At 31.5% G+C, this 18,732-nt stretch overlaps 2 protein-coding genes across 4 annotated transcripts in view; one reads left to right on the plus strand and one right to left on the minus strand.

The window, feature by feature from the left end:
- Nucleotides 1-927: 927 nt before the first annotated feature.
- Nucleotides 928-10,872, minus strand: LOC148620279 (cilia- and flagella-associated protein 299-like). Its single transcript, XM_088581043.1, has 6 exons — nt 10,715-10,872; nt 7,869-7,999; nt 5,635-5,725; nt 4,650-4,792; nt 2,624-2,753; nt 928-1,454 (listed from the first exon to the last, which is right to left on the minus strand). The coding sequence occupies exons 1-6, from the start codon at nt 10,820-10,822 to the stop codon at nt 1,356-1,358; spliced, it is 702 nt and encodes a 233-aa protein (XP_088437169.1). The 5' UTR covers nt 10,823-10,872; the 3' UTR covers nt 928-1,355.
- A 190-nt stretch (nt 10,873-11,062) lies between these two features.
- Nucleotides 11,063-18,732, plus strand: part of LOC148620280 (uncharacterized) — a 44,893-nt gene continuing 37,223 nt past the window's right edge. Inside the window, exons 1-3 of one of the 3 annotated variants that reach the window (XM_088581046.1) lie at nt 11,063-11,144; nt 12,973-13,121; nt 15,467-15,656. In XM_088581046.1, coding sequence (XP_088437172.1) covers nt 12,976-13,121; nt 15,467-15,656 — 336 coding nt within the window. In that variant the 5' untranslated portion in view covers nt 11,063-11,144; nt 12,973-12,975. Of the gene's footprint in view, nt 11,157-11,410; nt 11,430-12,972; nt 13,122-15,466; nt 15,657-18,732 lie in introns of those variants that run through there. The other 2 variants (XM_088581047.1, XM_088581044.1) reach the window with 2 other exon arrangements.

Genomic DNA, 18,732 nt, shown 5'->3' on the forward strand with positions numbered 1-18,732 from the left:
ACGACAATACGGCATCTATAGCGCGGAAATTGAGATCAAATTATCTGGCTAAACGATTCCTTCGTTTGGATCAGATCAGCTGTAAAATCTTCGACTTAATTCTTGACACGATGTCAGTCTTTCGCACGATTTATTGCTGTTATACAGTTCAAGATAACATTATCTTTCATTTATACAAGCAGAGTTGTTATTGTCCGTAGTTTTATGGTGATTTTTTAATCATTAATCGGATAATTTTCAACTAAATCTGCATTTTTTACTTACTAGAATATCGCCTTCTATGAATTATTTTCACGGGAACCTTTGTGGCATGTCAGGAGGCTGCATTATCGATGCTGACTATTACAGGATTTTCCTCACCTGAAATACGAAAGGTGCCACCGGCGAAGCAGGGCATGCTAACTTTTAAAAAGCATCTGATGTCACTTAATTCCCAGTTTCTTGTTGGGGTTCATTTTTCTGTGCTCAAGTATTTTTGTGCTAGGTTTTGCTTAGGTACCTGTCTAAGTTTTTATCTAAAATATATTTTGCTGGGGTTGCTACATTGTGTATGTAAATCATCTTTGTTTCCTGCTTTCACAATCAAGCCATGTAATTCGATTTTCAGGTATATTAATTATCTTATTGTTAATATCTTTTTTTCCAATATATTCTAATATGTAGGAAGCATTAATATAGCAGTATTTCTGACATTTAGAGAGCAAAGCATTTGTTGTTTAGAAAAATTTCAATTGGTTTCATTGTTGGCTGCATTTTGTAATGTGATAATCAAAAGAAAGAATGGCCTCAAAATCTAAATTATGAGAAAGATAATGCATTTCATAATATGTGTTCTCTGGGTGCATCAAATTCTTGCTGCTCTTGCATTTTATCTGTTCCATCACAGGTTAAATATATCACCACAAAGACCATAATTTAACTGAAATCTAAGTGACATCCAATTTATTAAACACTTACAACAAAACAGGTCAGTAACAAATACTGAACAGTGACATTCTTTGTGAAAATAAAACTATTCTATAGAAATGTTACTGTACATGCCTTTTTCAATGGCTTGATAACACTTAAACATTTTGGTTAATATACACTAAAAATTATGGAGACAACAAAAAAAAAATACATATTTTTTTTCAAAATTTAAAATAACAGGGAAGTTTTCACAACAACAAATGAACACTTCAAATGCCTTTTGATAAAACTTTAAGAACTGCCTGCAAGTGTTACTTTTTTCTTACATGGTGCAATACTTAACAAAAATTTACACCATGATTTGGACAAAATTCAAATCAACAATACATTTCATAATTGTTATCATATAAATACAATACATAAAAAAAATTGTGCTTCTGTGAAACTCATGTTTTCCTCCTGGTTTTGTGGTCGTATATAACAATTTGAATGTATTTTTGTGATTCTATGACAGTCCTTTCTGTATTATCACCTGGAGATGGGGCCTGAAATTAGAAGCATAGAATAAAGTGAGAATTCATTTGTTGTTTTATGTTATTTTACACAACAACCAATTAATTCTTATTGATTTTCTGTACCTTCAACAACTCCATACCACAATTGTATACTAAAAAACTTAATTATCCTACTTTATTCATGTTTGTTAAAAGGACTTAGTGTACAAGTTAAATTAAACATTAAGTTACAGTTAATTTTTGCGGTATTCTGATCTTTGTATTGGTAAATCTTATACATTTAAGGAATGACTGATATATTGTTCTGTCAATGAAGAAATAACATCAATCACATGGTGCACACTAAATAACCTGCATGGGCATTGAGGTTATTTTAAATAGACTAAAAAATGTAATATTTACTCCTTATGATTTAATTTTAATATCAAAATTCAATGAGTAAATCATTAAAAAAAGTTGATGATGTTTGATCTATGAAATGATCGACAAAATTTGTGATCCAATTAGAGAGCATGTTACTTCTGAAATTAAATTATGTATCAATAAATATGATAAATTATCTAAGTTATTAAAATAAGTTACTTGTACGATAAAGAAAAGCAAGTTTTGGATTTTTTTAATTAAATGTTGAAAAGTTGAGAAAAAATGCATAGGTCATCATACTTATTTTTGCAATTTGTAAAAAGCAAAAATAAACTAAACATTATTCATAATATCTGGGTTTTCTATTATCTACTTACAAAATTTTTTGGTGGCTAATTCATTTAAGTAACTTCTTCAAATTGTAAATTTTATTTTGGATAGATGTGGATTTATTTTTGTCAACCACACTATTCAGCATATTGAGGACAGGACAACTGATTTTTAACTGCATAATTTTTGGGAGATTTTTGTGAATTTTTTATCAAAAATAAACTTAAGAAACTTTCTTTTAAATTTTTCAAAATATGATTTGCTTGTCAAAAATAAACATCAAAATAAAACCTAGAAATATGTAGTTTAATTGGTATGATCTACTTTAATTCCTATTTCATATACAAGAGTAAAAAACTTGTTTTCACTGCAAGCAATATATGTATTTCTTCTTTTTTTTTTGTAAAATAAACATTTAAATTTGGATCAGTGTAATATACCATACTTTCTACTGTAAAGAATAGAAACATTTCCTATTAATTCAGCTTGGTTCAACAGGTACTCACTTTAGGGTCAACATCAACTTTCTTTCTGTCCCTCTTATTTTTAAATATCAACCCTTTAGCATTATCAGCCATTACTAGGTAATTAGGGGTAGGGTTTGATGTTGATGTCTGTGTTTCCCAGTTGTAAAAACTGAAATCAAGAGCAAATTTATGATGATTCCTTCATTAAAAATAATATGTACATATGTATGTGATTCTACAAAACAGTTGAGAGGATGTGGTATTCAGAGGTAGATGAAGTAACATCAACGATCAATTATTTAACTTGGATATGATGATGAAAAAATAACATATTCTGTTATACACATCAATGGCATAAATTCTAATCTCAATTGCTTTAGTGGCATCAATTCTAGATCTCAACTGCTTTAGTGCCATCAATTCAACATCTCAACTGCTTGAGTGAATTCTTTGAAAAATTCTGGTTAATATTAAGTTTTTCAACATTTTCCAGAAAAAAAACAGACTTTGGATGTTAAGCAAATATGACAGTATACATGGTTTTTTTCCAGGATTTTGAAAGCTTTAGTCACCTTCACTCAGTACCATCTACTATTTACATCATTGTGTAAAGACAATGAAATAAAACTTAAATGTACATTGTACATTGCATATGTCATGTACATTTATATGAATAAAGCACATTCTTTTTTTCCACTATCATGCAAGCATGATTTCCAGACAATCCAAAATAGCATATCTGAGATTTAATTAACAAAAAAATCCCAAGCCTTTAAGAATCATCAATAATAGATATCCTATTACACTCTTATACTTTAATCAGGGACATATATCCCTGGCATAATTTTAAATGTCTTTAGTATAAAAAAAATGTGGTTTTCTGCATGGCTACTCTTTGTAGAAACAAAAAAATTACATGTAGCAAAGTGTAGATATACAACAAATGTAGATATGAATTGCCTTAACATGCACCAGTAAATACTATATGCACTGGATAGATATAAAATATTTTCAAATAGGTATTTCCCCTGTGTTGCCTCATAAGATTCTATTTTGAGCACAATTTCAACTGTGCTTTTAGGATCCTGACCAAGTTAATGACAAATTTATGTCATTATTTTAGTTTTATTTAGTATTGGTCCCTGAGGAGTTTATTGGTTGCATAAATAATATTTTCAAGATCGTAAATAAATGCTGACACGCAACTATGAAATATACTCCTACAACTTAATCGGTTGAAATTTCATTCCTCCATCCACCAAGTCAGAAAATAGCTTGCCAGACAACCTCTACCCTCTGCAGGAGTACTACATAATATATTGACCCTGGGGTAGTGACCAAATTACCCACATCTGGTTTACTAGATTAGATTAGAAGTGCATATACTTACTTAAGCAATCAAGTTTAAATACACAAGTGTGATAATACTAATGGAAGGAAACTTGTTGAGATGAACATTATGATTAATAATAATGCCAGATCTTCTCCATTAAAAAATACAACTGTACTTTTTACACAGATTAATCCAGATAGACAAGTATTTATTTTAAATTATTTTACTATGAACTGAAATTTACATTAACAAAAATTCAAATTTCTTCTACCTGTAGGTTATGCCGTATCTGAATTGATCCATACAACTATAATTGTGATGTGTCAATGATCATCTAACAATTTCAAATCAGTTATCTGTCTGTCAAACCAATCCATAAAATCAGTGATCAATTCCATTTTACATCATATGAACAGTCATAGGGCCATATATCTTACAGAATGTTTGCTTCTTTTTCCATTTAAGACTAATTTACTATTTAAATAGTATAGATTTAAACATTAACTTATTTTTTTTTACATTTGTATTCTGGTTATGAAATAAGAAACATGAATTTAAATATTTTAAATTTAAAGTAAATTAATAATACATGTATTATTAATCAATCATCCCTTACTTTATCTCAGATTGGTCAAGGGTTATTAACCTGTCAGTAGTCAATCATTAACTTGTCACCCTTCTATTAGATAGTTGTGTGAATTGGTTCAGGGCTTGTAACTAATTTGTACTTACCTTAAATCTGATGGTCGAGGCAATAACTTTTTTTTCCCAGCAAAATATGATTCAAAATCTTCAGTTTTCAGTCGGTGTGCATAATCAATATATCCAGAAATTTCTTGATCTCGAACATTCTTGTCTCTTATGAAAATAATGCTCTGAAAAATAAAAAATCTGCAATGAAAATACATACAAGAAAGACTAACCTACATATAAAGTACAATACAATAGATGTTGAAGTGGAAAAGTGCTATTTTAGTACAAAAAAAAATCATACTTTAACTAGATACAATTGTTACACACACCATAGCAGGATGTTCCTCCAGCTCCCCTATTGTAACAGGGACATTTAAAATCAGTTTCTATGGCCCTGTGATTTTTTTGGAATGTTTAAATTTTTGAGTGGCAACCATCTTGAAATGGTGACCATTCTTCACATTTCAATATGGTCAATAGGAACCCCTAGTGGTGACCTATTTTTAAAGCAAGTATCTATCTTCTACGACTTTTTTGTGATTTTTTAATGGAAGCCATTTTGAAATTTTTAAAACCTTTGTGCACATCTACAAATGGTGGTCTATTTTTGTGCCAAGTTTAATTTCAATCCATTTAAACGTTTCTGGGGAGAAGCACGGACAAGACTAAGGTTAGAAGAAAGAAGTTTGAAAAACAGAAGTAAAAACAATATGTCCCCCAACTTTGTTGGGAAAACATAATAAATTTATATAATGTGAATAAGCATCTAAGCAACTTTTTTCTCAGTATCATCATATTGTACTTAGTCAGCTTGCTTAGATGCTTGATGACTGAAAATCACAACAATCCCTTCAAGGCACTTCTATACCCGAGAAATGTATCAATTGATTTAATTACCCAAGGATTCAAGATTTGCCAACTAACTCTAAATAGCTACATCCTGTATAAGGGAAATAAGTACATGGATTTAATGTAAAATTCTAAATTCCCACTGCATCTGTTGAGCAATAAATATCATTCTTACTGTCATTTTCCCACTTCTGTTTCCTTCTTCCCTCATAGCAAGAGCCTTTAAAAATGGATCATTTATTTCTTTGCCAGAGTGTGCTAGAGTTCTGTAAAAAAATAATTAATATGTACTTCATAGTTAAACTTTAACCTGATGCAAACCAGGTTTTATTTAATATACCCTATTCAAAAATTGAAAACACTCCTTATTAAACAAGGTACTATTTAAATATGGAATTATTTCGGAATTAAGAAAATGAAAAAAAGGCATTGCTAAGGGGTAAGGTTAGTTGGATAACAAAAGGCAAGGAAAATTTACTAATCTCCACCACACCCACACCCACCCAGTCAAGACCCTTAGAAGAGGTAAGGTTTTTATAATTTCTTTTCTCAAATCAAAAATAATTCCAAATTCAAATAATACCTTGTCATTAAATAAATGTTGACATCTGTTTTTTCATTCAATGTACAAGTTAACAATGTTACATATCTTCATTCAGCATTAAACAAAAATCCATAATTACAAAAAGAATCCTCCATGTCCTTGTCTTCTACGATTTATTTTGTAATAATCATTTTAATTGACTCTTTAATTTCGAGCTATACTGAAACTGAATATTTTTCATAAGATGCTACAGTATTGGTAAATAAAGTAATACTCTAATTACACTTTGAGCATCTTTAATGATGTCAAGTTTATTTAATTGTCTGAACCGTCGTGACCAATTTTTAAATGCATACAACCAGAGACCTATAAATTAAAGAGATTGCAAACTTGTAAATTAGCCAGTTTATCAATAAAATTATCATGTGGTGGAGAACGAGATTCCCAGACCTTTACACTTATTTATTAAACTTCTTTTCCCTTTTTGATGAATGATCTGAAATAACTGTAGCAGATGCACAGTCGACATAAAAATGGGAAACTGAAGATATCATTTAATTATCTTTAAAAAGAAAAAAGTTGTGATAGGTGTATGTGATTAAAAAAAATGAATTTAATTTTGAATTACATTTATATGTATTTTATTCGTATAAAATCAGAGGGTAGGTAACTTGTTTTCAATACTTTTTTTTTGTTTTGGTAGAAAAGAAAGTGTGGTGTGTACATGAAGCTAAGATATAGTACAATGGGAAACTGAAGGTTTTATTTCAATACTTCTTTTAGTTATGATCATATAAAGTCAAGTAGTTATTGTCAATGAAGTAAGAGATCTTGTTCCCCGCTGCATGTTAAAATGAGATTTCAGTTAATTGCAAACCTCTTTAATTACAGGTCAATGATACAACTGAACTTCAATGATATATCTATCTTGTGTGTTCACTGATTTAAAAGCAGTTGAGAAATCTATTTTGTTTGTAATAAAATTCATTAAAAAGTTGGTTTCTTGCAATATTTCATTGTTCAAAAGATTTTCAGAGATATCAACAGGTTTACAAAAAACATCATGTATATAATTAAAAGTTTTTGTTCTATTTTTTATGGCAGTCATAAATGGTAGCTCATATAACCATGCATAGAACCTTTCTATGCATAAACTGAAACCCTCAGTACAACTTGGGATTTCACTTGAATATGAAGGTACAGCCAAGGACTGCAAATGATTGCACATTTATGACTGATGTGATTTGTATCTAATACATGTATAATAGACTTGCACAAAAATATCTTGCCAAAAGACTTATCCTGAGATTAAATGTTTAGGAATGACTTTTCTATATTAAGTACTAAATATTTGTTTGCTTATATCAATAGAAAATCAATATACGTTGTATATTTGTAATTGCACGGAAGCTATTAAACTGTCTACGGGAAAGAACCAAAGTGTTCCCAAAACATCAAAACTATCAGCATTAGAAAAAATCAGTGACTACCAGGGACTGAATTTAAGAAATTATTCAACTAATTAATTTTAGAAAGGACCAAAATATAAATCTCAGTTCCTTCAGTTACATGTATTTCTGTACTACACTTGCAAAGTCCAACAAGAAATTTTAAGCAAGTGGAAATAATTTCTACTTGGAAAATTGAATTCTAACTGACAATTAGCAAGTACATGTATTTTCCTTAAAATCTGATCACTGGTCATTTAATGTTTCTGTACATGTAGTACAGACAAAATAGTTACACAATATCAAATTCAATGTCAAAACAAACATGTGCTTTTAGTAAAATTTTGACACAAATGACCATATATAAAATTAGTTCAATCAGCTTTGAACCAGTTTTCTTTCTAAAGCTTGTAATACTTTTGTTGACTTCTTTTGGACAATCTGCTAGCCTCTGCAGCTTGTTTTCGTGCCTCAAATTCCTCTCTTTTTAGAACCTCACCACTTCCTCTATAACCAAGTTCAACCACTTGTCTTGCTAATTCTTCATCCTTTATAAAAGAAAAACAAATGAAGCATCCTCAAAATGTCAGGTCACAGACACAAGATGACACAGGAACCACGAAATTATGAGTATGATGAAAGTTCAATTGTCTGAACCAATGGGACCAATTTTAAAATGCATACAACAAGTGATCTATATATTAAAGAGAATAGAAACTTGTTAATAAGCCAGTTTATTGATAAAACTATCATGTTGCGGAGAATGAGATTCCCTGACCTGTCCACTTATTTATTAATCTTCTTCCCCTTTTGATGAAATGATCTGAAATAATTGTAGTAGACAAACAGATGTAAAAATGGGAAACTGCTTAAGAGATTTTATTTTATTATCTTTAAAATCATAAAAGTTGTGATATGCAAAAAAAAATGAATTTAGTTTTAAATTACTTTTATGTTCGTAAAAATCAGAGGGTAGGTAAATTAATTTTAAATATTTAGTCTTATAATTTTTTTTTAACTTCAAAATTTGAAGTTACAATGTAGATCTTTCAGATAAAGTACACATTTTTTGTCTGTTCACAAAGCTGTAGATACTAATTTCGTAAAAAGGATAAATTTTAAATTGTGTCAAATTTCTTCTAAATATGGTAACATCTCTACTTATATCAAAGTTATGCACCTCAAATGATAGTTACTTTAAATTGATAATTTTTTTTCATGTGCTGCCTTAAAACCAATCAATACATGTACATATACTGTGGCAGTAAGCACAAATACCAAGGCATGAAAGGGTGTAGAACGTACATACATGCAGGATCTACAAAATGTACATTTCTGATCGAGCTCACTTTCCTTTTTACTTAATTTTGTACAATTTCTTCCATAATTTTTATTATTTTTGCATATATTTTGCCTACCATTATTATTCCAAAAGTTTTGTCGCGTATAAGACAGTTTTATCTTTAAAATTCATTTAGATCGAGGGTAACAAGCATTGTCAGAGTATTGCATAGCAATACACATACATACATGTAGGTCCTTACCACCCGGAAGCTCATTGGAGAGGATAAAATTTGAACTTGATCTTTTACTTGTGGTAAAACTGCATATCACATTTCACAGCTATATCTTCAAGCATGACAGTGTGGAAAATTGATTATTTGTATGAGTTTAGTTAGTTCAAGGACAATAAGTCTGCTAAAAGGTCAAGGTTTCACTAACCACTTCTGGGTCAAATGGCCACTCCCCTATGTTGGACCAACAACACACTGAACCTAAATCTATGCATTGTAAGTGCATTATTTGTGTGTATTCTGATCAAAATAAAGCTTAGAATGTGTACTTTAAAATGATATTTGTAATTTACTACAAAAGTGTATAGACACTGTCTATATGTATGAGTAATTTGCCTCCATGCTGTCAGTTACATGTAGGAAGGGCTTGATGGGGGGTCACATCACGATTCACAAGCTGATTTTTTTGTCAATCAAGATTCACAGAAAATAAATTTCCATGTTCACGGATCACGAAAATATAAAAATAGTATTCCTAATCAATCTCAATAATAGGGATTCAGAAGCTGGTTGTAGATTGGTTCAATTAAGCTACATGTACAATCAAATACATTACTGGCTCATTTCTTGTTTATGTGGTGAATTCTCCCAGGTTCTAATAGCACTTTTAAAACTATCGCACCACTTCAGCTTTTTAAGCCAAGAAAGACAACTCAATAGAACTCTTTATTTCCGTAATGGAAAAAAAAATCATGAGAACGAAATATACACTTGTACATGTATGTCTTAATCACGAAGAATGAACATAAAACTCCAATGAAAATGATTCATGAACAATGCTTTCATCATGAATCACAAAAAATAAATCTGTAGAAAAACAGATCACGTTAGTGAAAATGCGCTGATCACGAAGAATGAAAATAACCAACCAGGCCCCTCAGTTAGAAGAAAAGGTAAAATGTGGATTTTCAGTATAATTTAGTCCAAAAATTTTTTGAAGAATTTCTACAATCATCGTACCATTAAGTTAGCATAATGACTTTGGAAGCCTTATTTTCCAAGCTTCGAAACGGTATGCAAGATGTCATGTGTCCTGGGAATCTACAGAGAAACTTTGAAAATTACTTGTTTAACATGTAAAGTAATGGAAACGTTACAAGTGGTTAGTGAGACCCAAGGAGCCAGAACAAAATTTTACATTGGTCTGTTACTTTTCATGGTAAAATTATGTACCAAATTTAAAATCAATATTTTTAAGCATGAAAGAAGGTGAGCAAAAATGGCTAAATTAATAAATTTGCCAAATTATTTAATTAGCAATGAAATATACACTTTTATATATCTCAGAGAGTTCGCAAGTTGGTGAGTTAGGAAAAATGGATTTCAATTACATAAGGTCAGTCATTTTTTTTGTTATCTCAAAATTTGATGTATCATGTTGAAGGTGACCGAGAGTATAGTAAACAATTTGTTTCTGTATTAACTTTGTTTGAAACCCAATTAATGGGCAAGATGGTTAATTATGCTGTGTTGACTTCCTAGAATCAATTAACAAACTAAAGAATAACAAGCGTTCTGAGAGTGTTGTATGGCAAAACGAAGTCCCCTGGTAAACCAATATTGTATAAATTTTGAAAAAAAATCACAATCGCCAAGTTCAAATGCAATGTACGGGAGATCCGTTTTATCTAATAAATCTTAACTGAACTATTAAACACTTGTAACAAAAATAATATATAAAATACTAACCTCCAAATAATATAAATCAATTGGTTTTATCTGAAAATCTAAGAACTCTTCGTAAGAGTTAAAATCTGCGACGATATTATCAGCCCCTCCAGCACCTTCCTCCTCCATGTTGTTTACATGCCGTAGTGTTCCAAAGTTTACCTAACTGCGCACGTAAAATTCGAAAAAATAAGATTCATTGATAAGGTATATTTTATGCAATTAAACAATCGAGTTGAATAAAATGACAAATATTTTTGTTTATAAAATACTTTTTTGTATATTTTACAGCTAATAAATATATTAAGCACCATGCATTGCCGCGTATGAATATTTCTGTTACTAGGAGCAATACCACATCGGCACCTCTCAGGTATGTTCATTGCCACTTAAGATACGATCAAGGTGTAACAGAAGTATTTCCAATGTAAACATTTCCACGACAACTGCTGTAAGAAATAGTGTAAAAACTTTAAATTATACTATAATACGTTTTGTAGAGCACATAATTGAGTCAATCCTATTTTCATTAAAAGGAATTACTCAGAATCTTATGGAGTGTCAGTGTACTGTTCTGTACCTGTACTGGCTGGTGTGTTCAGCTTTCCCAACTAATCTGCTGATGGGCTTGTAAAAATTCCACTTGAAGGCCAGTCTCAGCTAAGTTTTAAACTCACCAAAAGATGGGCTGGGTCTGGATCGCTGAAAAATTTTACACATGTTAACAGTGAATATTGTATGTTGATTACTGATTAACGCCAATCTATTTGCCAAAGTTTAGTCGTATGATAGCTCATTTTTGTAAATCCTAACATGTATTTTGTGGGTGGCGCTAAAATATTGAAAGGTAGATTACAACAAAAGTTACAAAAAATAAAGTCCATAAAAAATTAAAAACTTTGTATCTTAAAAACGAGGGGTTTCCTCAATATAATTCAATACAGCTGTTAAGATGACTTCTTGGTGTGTTGATTCTACTTGAAGAAGCATTTATAAATCCATACATGGGTTTCCAATGATGAAGTAGATTTATGAAGTAGTTATTCCCTTTGTTCAGTGTATTTCTTGCAATGAAGAAAGAAACACTGTGTCTTATCTTACTCCACAATTCTTAAAATGTGTGTTAATGTGGTTTTGGTAAGCATTTAATTTAGAGTATTCAGATCTTGATTCATAATTATGAATGATTTTTTGTTTGGTGAGTCCTTTCTTAATTTTATCCTTATGAAATTTGTAGTAATGTCTGTCTGATTCACCGTTTCCCAGTCTACATGTACATGTATGTTGCCATTTCTTCAATACATTGTTCTTAGCTGCTCATTTTCTGATGCAGCATCTTTAACACTCGGTAATTGCTTGCCAAAAGGTGAGGTAAATAAATGTGCTTAAGTAAATGTTCCCATTGTGTCACTCTATTGAGAACAAATTCTCTAAAATTATTTCTTTAAAAAATACTGCAATAGCAATTTGTAGGGGTGTACTTCAACAACTTTTCAATGGACCATAATTTTTTTTATCTTCATTACAGTTGACAGCAAAATTTGAAAATGGTTGAAACAAAACTTTCATGTTTGTCCCTAGCTCTTCTGTCCTTAGGAAAACTGGATAAATATGTGGATGCAAAGTTTACAATTGGTTCCTTGTTCAAACAGAACTATGGGTGTAAAACTGAAAATTTGCATTGTTAAGTGTTCTTGTTCTGGCAATATAATGGGAACAGAGTAACTCAGTTTAATTCTTGGCAACCCATTTTTCACCCTCTCCTGTGAAACAGCCCAAAATGTAAGACAAAACAACTAACAGATTGTTGGCATTTTACTGTCAAAAATGAGCTATATCATACAAAAATGTCATTGAGAAATTAAAATTTTGGTGAGCAGATTGGGGAGAAGTGCTTCTGTCATGAAAATGGCAAGATCTGCTATCTGACCAGTGCATGTAGTAAGTCCAGAATCAAGACATTAGCTGGTAGTTTGGGCTTTTTCAAAATCTGACTGACCAACTTCAAAGAGGCAACCAAGTAAAAAAAAATAACCTCCGAAGAGGGCATGATTATGTGGGCTAATCTATAGTAAACATCAAGAGAAATATGCTGATGTAGTCCAAATAATTATGTTATCTTGAGGCTTGTTTTTATTTTGCTTGATTGCCTCCCTGAAGTCAGTCAGTCAGATTTAAAAAAAAAATAATGCTTCAATTACAATTAAATATGTTCATTACTCCAACCCTGAAAATGTGTAATGACTCATTGACATTAAAATAATATTTTTTTGTTGCAGAAAATGGTGCTCACTGATCTCCCTTTCGAACGAGGTTCCTTAATTCATCAGCGATACAACTTATTGCGTAGGCCAGGAAGTGCACCTTCTCTGAAACGAGATGAAGATGAAAAAAATTACCAGAGCAAGAAATATGCTTCTTTTTTAAAGTAAGCTCTGTGTTCTTAAGCTTGCCAGAAGTTTCTTAATGGACTACAAACCATGCTTAATTTCTTGTTGATGACAAATATTTAGGAAAAGATTTACTTTAATGTGTTTTTTTTAAGAACAAAATTCATGTACATTCAACTGATTTGTACACTTGTCATGGCATAAAATGTACATCATTACATGTGAAACTCCCATTTAAAAATAATAATTTCAGGTGGAAATCAAGCAGTTGATATTTGGTGTTCACATTTGACAATGAGTTGGCTAGGTAAACTGGCTTACATGTACTTTCACACTAATTTTTAAAACCAGTTGTTTGATAGCAATTAACAACTGGTAGCTTATGTATATTTTTCCCATTATAGTGTTCTGCCAGTGGTAATAAGGTTGTTTAAACATACCAGCAAAGATAATTAGAAGGATGAAGGTTGTTAACACTGATGTCACAGTGTATTTGCCCTAAACAGGCCCCATTGACAACTGACTGACACACATGAAAAGCTACATTTTCAATCAGAATATAAGGGCTTGACTGAAAAATTGTTGATTGAAAAACTTTTCATTCTGAGATCTGAACTTGTGCCAAAACTTCAAAATCTCTGGTACTGGGTTGAAAGATTTATCATTTGTATTACGTGGAGTTCATATTTTATGGACAGAAAACATACAAATGTACATTCACAGTGTATACTGGTACATGTGAAATAATGTAAACATATTTATTTTTTGTGATTGCTTACTATGAAAGTATTATTGTTCTTGAGGTACCAATTTTACGTGGGTTGGCCAAAATAGTGAAAGTTAGTATAGTGTACACCACAAAACTTAATATATTAACAGGAATACCATTTTTGTGAGTTATTCCTCTTTTGCGTGAATCCAAGATTACACCTTTGGCATTATTACTTATTCATGGATACTACTGGTGCTTGTACATGTATTCGTAAAAAAGTTTGATTAGGGCCCCACCACATGGCTATGTGTTGCGAACCATGGATAGTGGCATATGACCTTGAACTTTGACCTTGGAAGGTGAAATTTTGTTTTTTTTTTAGCTCACCTGGCCAAAGGCCAACTGAGCTTATGCCATCACTTGGCGTCCGTCGTCATCTTCATCGTCGACGTCGTTGTCATGGACAAATTTTAAAAAATCTTTTCTGAAACTACTGGACTGACAGGTTTTAAACTTGGCATGATTGTTCCTTAGGCTGTTCTGCACAAAATGACCTTTGGGATTTTTGATCCATGAAAAAACATGGCCGCTGTTACAAAAAATAGAGCATAGGGGTCAGATTGCAGTTTTTGCAAGTAACTCAAAAACCATTGCCTTTAGCAAATTTCTGGCACAAGTAAAATTGTTCAGCATCATGAGATGGACGTATGCCAAAATTTTCAAAACGATTGGTCAACTGATGTAGGAGTAACGGCCCCTGAAACAGTTTTTTTTGCATTTTTGGCATGTGCAAATTTGAAAATCTTCTTCTCAAAATCCATCGCACAGAATTCAATGAAAGTTGGCATTTATGTTCCTTAGGGTATCCCACACAAAATTACTATTGGGATTGTTGATTCATGAAAAAACATTGCCACTGTTATTAAATATAAGAACATAGGGGTCAGATGGCAGTTTTTTGCAAATAACTCAAAAACTGTTGCCTTTAGAAAATTTCTGGCATGGGTAAAATTGTTAAGCATCATGAGGACCTATGCCGAAATTTTCAAAACCATTCATTGACTAATGTAGGAGTTACGACCCCTGAAACAGTTTTTTTGTTGTTTTTTTTTCACATGTACAACTTTGAAAATCTTAGATCATTGAATGAAAATAAGCATAATAGTTCTTTAGTGTATTGTGCTCAAAATGACTGTTCTGATTTATAATCCGTGAATAGATATGGCTGCCTATACTTAAAATGGAACTAAGGGGTCAGGTTTTGAACAAAGTTCAAAAATTGTTGCCTTTAGCAAAATTCTGGTACAGGTCATAAAAAATGCTATGAAAAGCATTTCCTGCATTTGACAATTTAGTTGATTTTAACTTAGCCTGTCTCATTCCTCAAGTTTTTCAAATAAGCAAATGGTTAACCAGGTGAGCGATTCAGGCTTTCTTGAGACTCTAGTTTTTGTGACCAAACTTGTGTCCAGAATACATTTGATTCCAATTTTTCTGCTTTCTCAACTGGTGAATATCTCTATTGAATATGAGTCCCATATTAAAAACTGAAAATTTTGAGTTGGTAAGCTTTTCCCGAATCCATTTTGTATATCTGGCTTAATTGCCTCGGCAGGGCCCACAGAGATGGATTCCATCTCAGCGATTTCTAGTTTTATTTTATTTTTATAGAGAACAAGAAAGAAAAGTTGATCCAGAGCTTGGTTTTCTAGATTCTTCTCGGTACACCAACCCATATGTTGTCAGGAAAAACAAGAAGCAAGTAGGATTGACACAATCAGCAAAACCTTCAGTTGTGTCTCTGTCTACCAGAATAGAACATGACCAGAAAGAACATGACAAGAGGATTAAAGTTATTGAGGTACTTTATCTTTATTGCTCCTTTTTTAGCTCACCTAGCCAAAGGCCAAGTGAGCTTATGCCATCACTTGGCATTCGTCGTTGTCGTTGTGGACAAATTTTCAAAAATCTTCTCTATTGAAACAACTAGATCGACAGGATGTAAATTTGGCATGATTGTTTATCAGAGTATTGTGCATAAAGTGATTGTTTGGATTTATGATCATAAAAAACATGGCTGCCGTTACTATACATGTAAATAGAACATAGGGATCAAAAGGCAGTCTTGCAAATACATGTAACTCACAAGTTTTTGCCTTTAGCAAAATTCTGGCAAGGTAATCTTGTTTAGCGTCATGAGATGGACCCATGCCAAAATTTTCAAAACAATACATAATTTGATGTAGGAGTTGCAGGGCCTGAAACAGTTTTTTTTGGACATTTTTGGCATGTGCAACTTTGAAAATCTTCTTCTCTAAAACCATCTTATAGAATTCAATAAATACATAGTAGTCAGACAGTAGTTTGTTTTTGTTAATAATCTCAAAAACTGTTAGGTTTAGCCAATTCTGACATGGTTTAAAGTGTTCAGCATGATGAGATCTATCTGTGGCCCAATTTTTGTTTTGATCTGTTAAGCCATGTTGGAGTTATTGCCCTTTTTAATTGTTTTTTTTTTTGCTATTTTTGTGTCATTTCTTTCAAAAATCATCTTCTCTGACACTACTTGACCAATTGAAACCAAACTTAGTATGACTGTTCCTTGGGGTATCCTGCTTAGAACTGATGTGAGGATTTTTTATCTGTCGAAAAACATGGCAGTTAAAAATAGAACATAGGGGTCAAACAGTAGTTTTTCGCATATACCTCCAAAACCATTAGGTTTAGCCAATTTTTTTTTTCAATTGCTGAAATGATCCTCATTACATGTATAAGGCTAAGAAAAGTCTCCAAGGGATCAAAGTTGTCAGATGATTCCTTGTAAGACTTTTTGTCCTTGAAAGGTGAAAAAAGAAGTTTTTTTGTTGTCTGCCAACATCTTGATCAGTACTACCAAAATTCTTGAGTCAAAATTATTGAACAACTCCTTGTTTAATTTATTCCCCTTGAAAGGCACAATTTAACCAGGTGAGTGATTCAGACTCCCGGGAACCTCTTGTTTATTTTTGGTCTGATTTTGTAATTTTTTAATTGAATTTCAAATACTGTGCATTTTTTGTGTCCAAACTATTTGTTGTGTCCATAATGAATTGTAAACCCTATGCTTCAGTGTGACAAAAACTAATATTGTGTTCACATTTGCCCTAATTGTTAAGGGTTCGACCACTGCAGTCATATCATGCTGCACTCCTTGTAGCTTTTTATTCTAAATTTTCAACTGGACCCAAATTTAAAAAGGAACGTATGCCATTTTTCCTTATTTTGTTTAATTACATGGAAACCATCCAACTGACTTTAAAACTAAACTTGGTAGGGTGTTTTGTGAATAGATCTTTACAAATAAAATTATTTTGATTCTGCCAAACCAAAAGATGGCAGTCCAAGTCCTTACTATCTGCTGATTGACAGCATTTGAAAATTCAACTCCTCTAACAGAAACTGCATATGCTAATGATTATATGCTAATGAATTGAAGCTTGAAAGCAGGGTTTCGTCTGGGTTGAAATTATTTTGGTTCAATGTTTGCAATCTTTTCAGTCGTTTGAAATACAATGTATTTTAAACAAAAATATTTTGTTCACAGTTTGAATTACAAAGAATCAGTTCTGAGTTTAAATTTAATAAAGAGTGTAACTTTATTTATAATTGAGGAGTCTATATTTTTAAATTATAATTCATGAAGGTAGTCTATAATTTTAAATGGTTTCAGATGTTTTTATTTCTAATAATTTTAAATGTTGAACTTATCCCTGTCAGAAGCAATGCACAGTAAATCTGAAAATAGATTCACATTAAAAAAAATAATTTTATTAGCAGCTGATGTTTAGAACCTGCCAACAGGTGCCATTTCATTTTCCATTTTTAAAAGTTTTTGAATCATTATTTACATGTATCTACTAGAACCAAAGTTGCAGTATTATACTCAGATTTTTATACAACCGTAAACAAATTTTTTGTCGTATAATGTTATCACCTTGGTGTCATCGACTTTGTTGTTGGTGGTTTCCATATATGAGAGTTTATTTTACGAAAACTTCATTAAATTTTTTCCAATCTTATTGAAATTTTAACACATTGTTACTAGGGACATGGTAGGCCTTAGGAAATAGGATATAGTTTTTGGTGGTTTTTGCCCTTCCCCTTTTGGAAATAAAGGGCTTAAAGAAGGAAAATAGGCGTTATCATTAGAAATGATACCAAAAGCTTATTGTTGGTCTGATTTTATGGTTCAGATGTCAATGTGTCAATGTTTTGAAATTTTTTTTACAAGGTAGGTTTATCTGTTATTTTTTCTAGTTTAAGGGGTTCAATGTTAGGCAATGCCCAATAAATCAACTTTTAATATATGGTCCAATATTGAAAATGTTATTGAATTTCAAATTTTGTGCTATATTGTGTCTAAACAAGTTGTTGTGTCCATAATGAACTTTAAGTTCCTGTACTTAAGTGTGTCAAAAATTGTTGTGTCCACATGTACCCCAACTGTTCAGGGTTCAACCAATGTGGTCTCATCATGGTGCACTCTGCAAAGCTCTTTATGTAGCTCACCAGGCCCTTAGAGTCATGTGAGCTATTAATTGGGGCTATTATATGGGATCTGTTGTTGAAATTGCTAACATTTTCCATAAATCTTCTTCTCTGACACTACTGGACAAAATAGAACCAAACTTGGTATGAATATTTCTCAGAGTATTTTGCCTAGAACTAATTTTCAATTTTTTTTTTGTGTGCAGTTTTTGGTTTTTAACATTTAAACTACATGAACTGTAGCAGTAGTTGAAAGGGTCAATTAAATTATTATAAAGAGGGCAAGACATTGATCAAAATTTTTTTTAAATCAGATACCAATATGTACGGTAGCTTTTTATTGAACTAGGGCTTATGAAATGGCAGTTTTGATGATTTTTGCTATTTTCTTATTACTATTAAATTATAAA

Source organism: Perna viridis, chromosome 4, assembly GCF_037379345.1.
Source record: "Perna viridis isolate PV_CMFRI_1.1 ecotype Kerala chromosome 4, ASM3737934v1, whole genome shotgun sequence".
Taxonomy (NCBI): Eukaryota; Metazoa; Mollusca; class Bivalvia; order Mytilida; family Mytilidae; genus Perna; species Perna viridis.

Bases quoted from the DNA above. Each gene is read 5' to 3' on its own strand.
- LOC148620279 (XM_088581043.1), bottom strand. From the start codon at position 10,822: ATGGAGGAGGAAGGTGCTGGAGGGGCTGATAATATCGTCGCAGATTTT. The intron at 8,000-10,714 runs GTTAGTATTTTA...TCTTTTATAAAG, and splicing joins TTGATTTATATTATTTGGAG to GATGAAGAATTAGCAAGACA. The intron at 1,455-2,623 runs GTGAGTACCTGT...TTCTAATTTCAG, and splicing joins AAGTTGATGTTGACCCTAAA to GCCCCATCTCCAGGTGATAA.